The sequence below is a fragment of the Fulmarus glacialis genome, unplaced genomic scaffold (assembly GCF_000690835.1).
Source record: "Fulmarus glacialis isolate BGI_N327 unplaced genomic scaffold, ASM69083v1 scaffold13955, whole genome shotgun sequence".
NCBI classification, from domain to species: domain Eukaryota; kingdom Metazoa; phylum Chordata; class Aves; order Procellariiformes; family Procellariidae; genus Fulmarus; species Fulmarus glacialis.
Genome location: NW_009212430.1, coordinates 94,188 through 105,997, shown reverse-complemented (window position 1 = coordinate 105,997; position 11,810 = coordinate 94,188). Strand labels below are relative to the sequence as shown.

The 11,810-nt window shown below is 43.0% G+C and overlaps 1 protein-coding gene across 1 annotated transcript in view; it reads right to left on the bottom strand.

The window, feature by feature from the left end:
• The window catches only part of IQCA1 (IQ motif containing with AAA domain 1), a gene marked incomplete at its 3' end in the record, with an annotated part of 99,052 nt that overhangs the window by 3,805 nt on the left and 83,437 nt on the right, over positions 1-11,810 (bottom strand). Inside the window, exons 15-17 of the mRNA XM_009577884.1 lie at positions 8,495-8,581; positions 4,215-4,392; positions 703-941 (exon numbers count right to left, since the gene is read on the bottom strand). Coding sequence (XP_009576179.1) covers positions 703-941; positions 4,215-4,392; positions 8,495-8,581 — 504 coding nt within the window. The remainder of the gene's footprint in view (positions 1-702; positions 942-4,214; positions 4,393-8,494; positions 8,582-11,810) is intronic.

The window sequence follows — 11,810 nt, the reverse complement described above, 5'->3', positions numbered from 1 at the left end:
AAGAAAGAGTAGTAATTACTGAGCTACATGTGGAAAAAGGAGTTTTTTCCAGGGTGATCCATGTATGTTTGAGGTACATGTAATGCACCTCAAATGCACTGGGTTTTGTCTTCAGGATTTTATAGTCCTGAGGGCAGGGAGAGGGATGGAGTTTGAGGCAGAAACGAATTCTTTTTAAACCCTGAAATGAAAACTCTTACAAGAAAATTCTTGTTTGAAATCATTTAAAATAAGGACTTAGAATTTGATCCCTATGTGGAACACCCTGCAGACCCTGCATCTCCAGGTTTTTTGCCTTCTCAAGATAACATACACAGGCTTGCTGAACATTTCAGCTCCGAAAGAAAAAGGACCAATGCGTTGTACTAACGGCACCTGCATAATTTATCCACGCGTGTGAAGGCCACTCTGTTCAACATGAACTGGGTGCGGGCAGTAGGTTCAGCAAAGCAGTATGCCGGGTGTGCTGCCCGTGCAGAGTCGCTGCCTGTAATAATGACCGTTTGCCTGGCACGCCCAGCAGTCTGGGCTGCCAAACTTCCCAAAATGGGGGAGACGGGTGTTTGGTGCTGTTGAGCCGTACATCATCATGATGTGCCAACCCATCAGCAGAATTAGAAGCTCTCTAGATCAAATGTGCCTGGACAAGGACACGGCAGGGGACAATGGAAGACAGCCAGTTAACATAGCTCTTAATGTCACCTTAAATGTTTCTTCCTCCTCTTTGTACACCGGGTCCTGTCTGGCCAGAGAAGTCATGAACTCGGCAGTCCTCAGGGGCTTCCTGGTCATCTGCAGGAGGCGTAGCTCGGTCAGGACAGCTTGGACTGCCTGGACGATGTGTCCCTGGGTGAAACCATCAGACACCTTTGCTAGGCAGCTTATGTTCAGGAAGTTGGTGATCGCTCCACCATTCTGCAGGATGATGTGTTTCCATAACACTGCTCATCAGGACCCAGAAAAAGAGAGAATGCCAAAGGCATGCATTAAGGAAAGCAGGAGAAATATTTTTGCATTTTGAAATTGAAACAGAAAAATAAAGGATATCAGTCAGGAAGGCCAAGATTCAAACTTTTCTTGTTTGCTGTTTCTTTCATCTACAGACTTGTAGCATAGAGGCCTTTAGGCACATCTGTTCTTAAACCATCAGTGATCGTTTGTTGGCTACCAGTCAGTACTTTTCAGAAAGTCATTAAGGGCGCATAACGTGAGGCGGATACGTGTGTAAAAATGGAAAGAACTACTTAAGTATGCCTGTGTGCATACACAGAAAGAGAACCTGTCCAGAATGTTCCCATTTGGGTGTGTAAAGTTAAGTACCTATATTAACAGCCTGTTTTTATTTCCGTGACCCTGATCGCAGGTTACTCCTGCTGCACCGAGGGCTGCTATGGGGACTCAATGTCTGGTTTGGAAGCCAAAGGCTTCCAGCTATGCAGGCACATGTTGCAAAGGCCAGGTGTAAATTTCTGTGATTGGCATTTTGCTTGTTAGTTAAATGGTGAACCTGTTTGTATCTTTTAGCTGTGAACCTCTGTGACATGAAGGTTTTCTTAATGTTTGTGAAGTGCCTGACATTTTGCTTCCAAAAATGAATTAATAGGAGGAATAACATCTTTCGTTTTATCCTATGTAAAATAACGGTCTGTCTCAGACAAACTTAGTAAAACTTTCGTGCCATCTCACCGTGCTTTCCTTTAAAGCCTCGTATGAAAACATTTGGAAAAAATAAGAAGTATTATGCATAGAGATTAAAAAGGTTCTTGAATGAGACAGACAATTTGTGATTTGAGTATTGTGTGTTTGAATGCTCATACGTCGTATGAAAATGTTGGGTGGAAAGTTAACGGTACTGGATATTGGGGCAGCCATGTAATGGAGAAAACCTGCCTTATTCTTCCTTCGATTGCAACGTCGATACTATGGACTTGTGCCCATAACTATTGACAACTTTGTACTACGTTTTTCACACAGGCAAATTGTGATCTTCCACTTGAATTATATCTATGCTCAATAATTATTGGCTGAATCACTAATTCAGAAACGAGGAATTGGTGCACGCAACAGTGAGCACTACTGCGCAGCCATATACTGTGTGCTGCAGCTTCTGTTGCAGGTGGGATCGTGCGTAATACGAGGTACTGACCTGCTGGGTGATTAATAGCAAGAAACCAGTATAGGATCATGAATCTTCCAGTTTAATGATTTCCATTGTGTGTTTACTGTTTCCATCGTGCATAGATCGGAATATTCTGGTTTGTAACAAAAGGGAGGGTTGTAGCAGACAGGTGGCTGTGCACGGTGGCTATGAATATTTGGAATGTCATGGCTTTTCTGTCAAAACGAGTTTCTTTAGTTCTCAAATTGGGCGTCAGGCACTGAAAATTGTCAGGATTGGAAGGAGAGTTGCTCTGTACTGTAAAGATCATATTTCCATTGAACTTCAGGGAAGTTGGAGCTAAAGAACAAGCCAGGTACTGTCTTAGATGGGACAATGTCAAAGAAGTAAAGCTACAAGTTTAATCTGCTTTAAAATGTCAAGAGTTAACTTTTTGGGGCATTCTTAAGTTTGCAGTTGAAATCCCTTTAGCTGGCCCTTTTTTTTGATCCAAATTAGTGGTGAGAATCCCAGAATGTGACAGTTCAATCCCCAGAAGTGAACACAGCTAAATTCAGCTGCTATCACCTCCTTTCTCTAGGTCTTATTCATGTCCTTTATCTGTTAGCAATTTATCACAGCTGTAACATAACATGAAACACATGTTAGCTTGCATAGAAACCATTTCCCATCCACACTCTGAAAATTATTGAATGTGGGAGAGATTTACAATGTGCTAGGCAGTCAAAACCTGTCTTGAGCTTGCCCAAACGTGCATCATCTCAGTACCTTGGCTGCCTCCGTGGAAGGCAGGATAAACTGGATTTCACAATACAGTTGCATGATTTTTGTAATAAGGTGACTATGCGGAGCAATATTGTAGTCAAGGCACAATTGTGTAGTGAGGTCCCTGAACGTGGTTTCCTTTACTACTGTATTCTTCTGGGACATGATCTGTCAGAGACTAGTGGCATGAAGGGAGTCTGTTTTCCTTGATGTGGTGATATCTAATAGGGATACTCATGCTAGAAGCTGCTGGTAGAAGAAACACACACTTGAGAGTCCTAACTCGAAGCGTTTGGTGCCATTCTGAATAGCCCAAAACCTTTTTTCCACGTTATCTTTAGACTGAACCTAAACAGCCCTTCTGCTTATGAGGCACCACATCCAGACTCCTTAGTACCCAGAAAAGTGTATTAAACCACATGATCTCTGTGATAAAACCACAGGAAAAAAGATTAAACTTCCGGGAACAAAAGTCCTTCTATCAGCCAATTCTGAAGGATGTGGACAAACTACCATTTTTCTTGCAGTAATTGATTCACATTATTATGCTTAATTTGGAGCATTTCTTCCTAGTCAATGCTAAGCTATTGCAGACTTCAAGGTCTTTCAGATTCAAATCTGAAAACAAACTTGCATGCTTGAAAGTTCCTTTTTTCTGTTTTCTTTTAGACCATGTAAGTTGGTCTAATAAAAGATAGGTTTTTCATTACAAGCTTTGACTCTCGGCATATGGGGTCCTCAACGAATTTGTCAGACTTTGGGAGGGCCTGTCTATCAGCACGTGATAGACTAGGCATGCAAAATCGTGGATGCTTCTACAATTTCTCTCATGATCTGTCAGTACAAAAGTGGAATTTGATAGTGACAAAACTCAGTTCTCCAGGCATGGTTCTGTTTATGGAGAGGCCCTGAAGTATATTGTTTAGAGTATGGAAACTGGATAGGAATAACAGAAATTCAGAATCCTTGTGTAAAAAGAAAAGCTTAAAATAAAAAGTGTGTATTGAAATAGGATCTTATCCTTCCTACAGTGAAAAAACAGCTTGCGATGAACTCAGTACATGCTAAACAACTCGCGAAGAAATGCTGATCACCACATAACAGTATTTTAAACCCTTCTCCCAGCTTCCACTTTTATTATCTGATCTTTGGGGTAGCCTGCATCAGTATTGCCTAAACTTTCAGGAATTGAAAATTTAGGCAATACTGAAATTAATTGAAAATCCGTACCTGGGGTACAAATTGAGGTTAAAGTCACTCCTGAGGATAACGAGAAAATAAGCATGGATTTTAAACAGTAGCAATCAACAGGATCACTCGAAATACTTGCCAAGTCTTGAAGCGTAGTCAGGCCTAGGAATCAGAATAATTTTTTGGTAGACTTTGCAGAAAGGTTTAAGGTTAGCATCAAAGGGACGGTTGGTGGTTCCCACTAGCAGCACTCTGTCCTGTGCTTTCAAAGCCTTGAGGAATTTGGGGAGGATCTTTTCCAGTCGTTTTGGGTTCATCTGCAGTGCGTACATATAAATAGGAGGAAAGAGTTGTTACTGATGCTGACAGTTTAGAGTTAATGAGGTGAAGTTGTAGACATGCTATATACAACAGGATTTTGTGCTTTTTCAGTAGTCTAGTTGCATTTAGTATAAGCAGACTAGATGCTCAACCTAAGTAGAAAGCCTCTGTCTTCTGAAAGTCAAGTAAACACTTGATTTCTGCTTATGTATTTGTGGGTTTGTGCTAGTGCCTTTCACTATTGAATTTGCTGGTCCTGTTATTGAAAAGCAGGAAGGAAACAACTCATTTAAAGAAGGAAATCCTGACTTCCAGTTCAAGGAGAAATATTGCTTGGACCTGTGTACCTGATGAACCTTAATAGACAGAAAAATTGCCAGGGTATATAAAGTGGTGTGGAATCCTCCCAGCTCTTGGAGGTTGTGATCTACCAACTCCTACTCGTGGTTTCAATGTGAAAAATAGACTCCCTAATTTTTGCTGTGATTTCTAGCTTGCTGAGGCTCTAACCTGAGAACACAAGCTCTTTGAACTCAGGATTCATTTCTTTGCAATAATCTACTCTTTGACTTTATAACAAATACTTAGCTACTATTTACAGAACAGATGAGTATCGAGCAAAACCTGTTATTGGATAGTTACATTTGATAACGTTCAAGTGAATATTGGTCGGAGAAGCTTAATCAAATTGCTGTGGTGTCACTCTACTGTTAATAAAGCTGTAAGTGAATAACTGGGTTAGGATAGTGTATTGTATTCAGAGAATTCTAATGACTTGGAAGCCTCTTTTCAGAAATGATTGAGACTTAACATCCAAGTCACCCACGCTCACTGGAAAACCTTACTCTAGATCACCTTGTAATTTTTTTATTGTATAGTAGGCAGCTCCCTGAGAAACTTGAGCCTCAACTCCAGACCAGTCGTCTTTAATGTCAGTGAGGAAGAAACAATGTCCTGCAAACCTTCTCAGTTGAAAGGCGATAATGAACACCTGTGTATCTACATTGCGTGTACAATCTTTGCGATCCACTTTTTCTGTTGTCTGCAGGAGCATACAGCTGACAGAAAGGAGACAAAGCTCTGTTCTCTGGAGTGAAAGCTACAGAGGAGGGGAAATTGGGAAATCAATAAGAAATCCCCAAAGGTTTGGGGTAGAGTCACACAGTTATTTTCTAGCTAAACTTGTCTTAATTACAATATGTCTGTTTTCTCATTCTTTGTATTGTCATGGTCATACTATGCGTCTTCCTAAGTCTGCCAATTGCTTAATCATGATAAGGAGCTGAGCATGTCTTAGCACTGGGGCTTAGGTCCCGCTTTGGAGCATGGACATGTTGCTTGCCAGGGTGATACATCGAGCTCCTGTTTTTGCTCTTGGATGAACTATTCCTATGGCCATCACTCAATGCCAGCAGCCATCTCTTCATCTCCTCCTTGTTGTGCCTATGCACCCAACGCTTCCAGGAGAGCAGGATGCCTGCACTTGCTCCCAAGGAATGTGCCTTGTAAGGTCTGCCCTGGAGCAAAGGAGAAGTCTTGGCTTTTCTCTTGCTCTGAAAGAAAGGATGTCGCTCTGTCCATGCCCAAACAGTATGTTTACTGTCTGAGGGCACGACTTCAAATCACAAGCTCTTATCCAAACTTTGCCATTCCCTTGTTGGGAAGCTTTTGGTAATGAACTTGACTTCTCTGATGATTAAACAAGCTGCTGTTACGTATCTACCTTGGAAGTTTTAGCCAACCTTGCCACCTTTGCTTTGTCAGGGAGTTCTGGTCACAGCAATGACTGAAATGTTGATGTACTTTAATTTTAACACATTTTATGCTGGCTAAATTACTCTCTGTGATTTATACATCTGCTGCTACTCATAGGCTTCAAGCTTTGCTCCTCTTCATGTGTATTGGAAGAAAGTACGAATGTTCTCTAAGATGTTTTGAGACATCAATATTGCTAGAAAAGTGAGAGTTATCAAATTACTTTAGGTTTGGAGGTGGGGGAGTAGAGGAATCCCATCTTGCTGAATAACAGTTGCTTCAAGTGAGATATGGTGTTTTCTGGGCTTGCAGTATGTCTTCTGGAAAAACTGACTCTATCAGGAGATGCAGAGAATTTTTAAAACGATCGTCTGACTCCTATTTCCCCTCTTGCTTGTGAAATTAAGTCCTAATTTATCCCCAGCATTTAGAACATCATTTTTTTGGGTTACAAATGATATTCATGGATTCCCACTGATCTAGAGTTGGTTACAACAAGCGTACATTGCTCAGCTTGCAGGAATCTTAATTTTAAAATTTTAAATGATTGTACTAGTATCAGAGACTAAGCTAAACACTCCGCTCTCATGTTAAGCGAGACTGAGCTAAACACTCCGCTCTCATGTTAAGCCTACTAAGCCAGACTGGCATTTTTGTGTCGGCAGCTCCTGTTATGCTTGTGAAACTAATGTGTGTCCATAGCGCACACATTTCAGGGATGTGTCCTGAAAGCTAATAATATCTCCTCCACTTTGAAAGAAATGTGTGAGTAGCAAGAAGGGCTGCTGAAGAGGCAAGCTATGATTTCAGCCATCATACGGACCTGAGCTGGAAAAAAGTGGGGTGAATTGTGAAGGTGACTCCTATTTGTTTAACTGTGAGTGGTTGAACTGCTTGCACATCATCCTTGGCAACTGGGTTTGCCGTAATGTATTTGCTATTTGATTGCTTTGCATCCTTTGGGGAGGACTGGAGAGAGACCGCTTTTCTAGTGGGTATTCGAAGAAAATTTAAGGCTGCTTTTTACCGCATTCTCAGACATGGTGCCAGAAATGTCAGACTGGGATGAGCAAAGTGACTTCCACTCACTTTGGCTTCTGAGGGCTGAGCTTAGCTCATCTTCTCCAAAATTCTAGTGCTCCTGAGGAAGGCTCCCCAGACTGCCAGTTACCACTGCCTGTCCCTCCTGTTTCATGCTCTCTGGCTCCGAATATTGGCTATGCTGTGAACTATCTTGGACATGAGTGATTTCAAGCCTGGAGCCATCCACTCCCACCAAGAAAACAGGAGACCTTTTGTTAAATACCTGCAGGTCTCAGGGTGCGATAGCAGGGGCAGAGGTGATACCCCTGACTCTGAGGTGGGTGGAGTGAGAAAATTTTCCACACTGGTGGCTATGAAAGCAGACAAAGATCATGATTACTCCAGGCAATCTTTAGCCCCTAGACTTATTTCTAATCCCCATCTGCACTTGCTGTCAAGGTTTGAGCCCAAGAGAAAGGTTCCCTTTTGGTGTGGGCACCACTAGAGGGCATCAACCACTGCACACCCATCGGCTCAATAGCCCTCATGGAAGTGACGGCCTCATCCAAGGTGATGCTTCATCGGCCTTCCAAAATACGGGCTTGAGTCCCTCCCACAGTCTAAATGCACAGGACTCACCTTAAGAAAAAAAGGTTTAATTTTTCACATGGAGCTGTAACAGTAAAATATTTTGCAAGCAGTGTGAATCTAATCAGGATTTCGGGTGAATTGCTCTCTGCTGCGGTGGTTGAGTTGCTGTGCCTATTGGGCAGTGTTTTAATTTTCTTTCAGTGGGGAAGCTACACAAGAGAGGAAGGAATGGAAGCAATGGCAATAGGACTCCTGGGAGCCCAAAGAAAATAATCTGTAAACATAACTATTTAACATAGACTCTTTGTTTTCACAGTGGAAATTTATCCTTGTTACTTTATTGTTCGCTTTGGCTCCATCCAATTTCTCAAATTAATACAGCTGAACAACTTAAGCTCATCCTAACTTTCAGTTTCTTGCCTCATATTTTGAAATTCTCCATTATTCTCTTCTACTTTTCAGTGCACTGATGAGCAGTGACTGGACTATTTTTAAATAAAGCAAGTATAGGTGTGTAGGAGAGAAATGTGACCTCTTGGGGGCTCTTAAGAAGTCACAAGACTCTCTTAAAAGAAAAAAATGTTAGTGAGACAAGCTATTATCAAGCAAGCTTTGGCAGGTCTGGTCATACTGGTATGTGCTAAGCTAAGAAATACACTTGCTCCTTTGTGTCGGCTGTAATGCAACAGGAGAAGTTATCTGCACTGGAATAAAAAAGGAGCAGCTCACCTTTTCTTCAGCCTTCGGCACTGCTTTAGAAAATATTTTTTCTGTGTCTCCAATCCACACAACTGAAGGCTGCAAGTGCTTAGCCACCTAAGAGAAAATGGGGGAGAGAAAGCAAGAAGTTGATTAAAATGGCTACAATTTCATAGCTGGGTGCATATAGTTATGCTTTTGAATCCATATTTCAGCAGTTAAAATTAGCCTGGTTTATTTTTTTCCAGAAACGTTCAGCACTCACGGATAGCACTGGCTCTGCTCAGCAGTTTCAGCAAATCAAACCGTTTCTAGTAAGGAATCTAACATTAAGAACCCAACCCAAATTGGATCATTTTGACTGCTATGCTTATCTTTCACTTCTCAACCCAAATTCAGTTGCAGTTCTGCAAAAGGAAGCCTGGACTTGGAGTTCAGTGGCACACAACAGACCACCAGCAGCTTTTCACTGGCTGCCCTGCTCGTTGGATCCCTCCCTGGTTTTCCAAGGACAAAACAGATGGGGAGACAGGCAAGACATGGCTATTGCATGAGAAACGAGGGTACTAACATTTAAGCAAAATAGGCCGATATGCAATCTTCTGGCTTACAAAATAGCATTTAATTTGCAGTTAGCCCAAGAACTAAATGGAACCTGTTAAATTTGAAGGGGGGGGGGGTGCGTGTCTCTATACAAATGGGTTTTCCAGCTCCAAAGTCGGAGGCACTATACCTCTGGTTCACAGCAGGATGGCAGCAATGCTACAGGCTTTTTCACATCTTGCACTCTTCCTATTGCTATAGAAACGCCAGTGGTTTAGACATTCTGCTGCCAAATTTTAATCACTTTCCAGTGGCTCTCGGAGCCGTGCTAGTTTGCTCAGCAACAAAAGTGATAGCTTGGAGTCAATGGGTAACGAGAGAGACAGCATTCTTCTGCCCTGCTCTTCTGCTCCCCCCTCCTGCCCCCCAGTTGAAACTACTGCTTCCAGGAAAGAAGCTTACAAAATCCAATAGGTGGTATACATCACAAGCTCAGTGTCTGACAGCCAGTGCAGGAAGAATTAAGTCATGAACATCTTTCTTCAAAGCACCGCAGTTCATTTTTATGGATGCATTTCAAAAGCACCAAGCACGTGTGTGTGTCTGTACAGTAAAAATGGATTGAAGATAAGGGGAAAGCATGGTAGACGAGGGCTGTTAAACTTGTTTGCTCTGCTGGTGCTGCTGATAGGGTGAAGTGGGAAACTGCCATCTTCAGCATGTGACACTTTATTTGCAGTAACTCGTCAGTCCTAGACTATGTCAAGTGGTACCTCCAAGTTAGAATCATAGAATGGTTTGGGTTGGAAGGGACCTTAAAGTTCATCTCGTTCCAACCCCCCTGCTGTGGGCAGGGACCCCTTCCACTAGACCAGGTTGCTCAAAGCCCCATCCAACCTGGCCTTGAACACCTCCAGGGATGGAGCATTCACAACTTCTCTGGGCAACCTGTTCCAGTGCCTCCCCACCTTCATAGGGAAGAATTTCTTCCTTGTATCTCATCTAAATCTACCCTCTCTCAGTTTAAAGCCATTACCCCTCGTCCTGTCACTACCTGCCCTTGTAACAAGTCCCTCTCCAGCTTTCTTGTAGGCCCCCTTCAGGTACTGGAAGGCTGCTAGAAGGTCTCCCCAAAGCCTTCTCTTCTCCAGGCTGAATAACCCCAACTCTCTCAGCCTTTCTTCATAGGAGAGGTGCTCCAGCCCTCTGATTGTTTTTGTGGCCCTCCTCTGGACTTGCTCCAACAGGTCCATGTCTTTCCTATGCTGAGGGCTCCAGAGCTGGATGCAGTACTGCAGGTGGAGTCTCAAGAGAAAGGAGTAGAGGGGGATATTTACCTCCCTTGAACCTGCTGGCCACGCTGCTTTTGATGCAGCCAGGGATATGGTTGGCCACCTGGGCTGCAAGCGCACACTGCTGGGTCATGCTGAGCTTCTCAACCAACAGCCCCAAGTCCTTCTCCTCAGCACTGCTCTCAACCCATTCTCTGCCCAGCCTGTATTTGTGCTTGGGATTGCCCCAACCCAGGTGCAGGACCTTGCACTTGGCCTTGTTGAACTTCATGAGGTTTGCACAGGCCCACCTCTCAAGCCTGTCGAGGTCCCTCTGGGTGGCATCCCTTCCCTCCAGTGTGCTGACCACACCGCAGTTCAGAATGTGCAAGTTCAGAGCACTTTCATTGAGGAAAACTGAGCTTTTTCCTTTGTTGGAAGGCAGGAACTCAAATGTTTAGCATTAATAATGAGGATTTAAAAAATAAAAACACATCATGAAAGGTAATACGAAAATCCTGCAGAAATTGATGTGTGGACCCAGGCAGTTGTGTGAATGTTTATCTGCATATACAACTTAAGGGGTAACTTCTCAGTTCAGCAGTGTATTGAGTATACAAGCTGGAATGAAATGACAGATTAAAATTGTACAGCAACAATATCTGCCATTTTAAGGCCAGATACTTTTTTAATCTATCTCCTATTTATCTATTTTCAGAGGTATGTTTGGCGTATTCCTAAGCCTGCACACTGTACTCTGCAAGGTACATTTGAGAGGGCAAGCTTGTGGCTTTCATCGAACTGAGCTGTGCAGCAGCCTTTGACTCAGGGTTTTCTTGCTGTGTATCCTGCTCGTCAAGGGCTCAGACACTTGCAGGAAAGTGTCCTCCTGATGTGCACTTGCAGGTGAATTCAGTTAGCTCCTGGCTGTCTGTAAACAGGTTTGGAGACAAGTGGTGAAAGAAGAGTAATGTGGTAGCATGACCATATAGCAGAGTTGGGATAACTGACATCCTTTGTAAAATCAAGACTTGGAAAGAAAAATAAAGGTGTAGTTTAAGTTGCTAAAAGAAACCTACAGCTTCTTAAAGAACTGCATTTGCATTTCGTGCACCCACTATGAAATCTATTGTGATTGTGGAAACTCTGACGCAGAGACCCTTACTGAACTCAGCACCGCTAATGAATGGATTATCAGCTGGGGCTTTCTGATGGTGACTGTTACCTTCTGAAACATAAGATAACAACCATTTTTCACTCCTGCTCTGTGTGTGCCTGGAGAGGATGTCACGAGGGAGATGAGGCAGTGGGAGACTGTTCCCGTTGAAGCCTGCCTTTCCCCTGAGCGAAGATTGGGCTGGTGGCATGCTGTCTACTCAAGTTTACAGACCGTGTGCTTGCATTACCACCCTGATAGACTCTGTCACTGTGGGATTTGCTGTTGTTGTGGTGCTTTCTCCCCGGTTCACTCGTGTTTACGATCAAAGAGGTGCTGTGCGTTTGCTCCGTGAGGAGAACAGTCTTCTGGTATT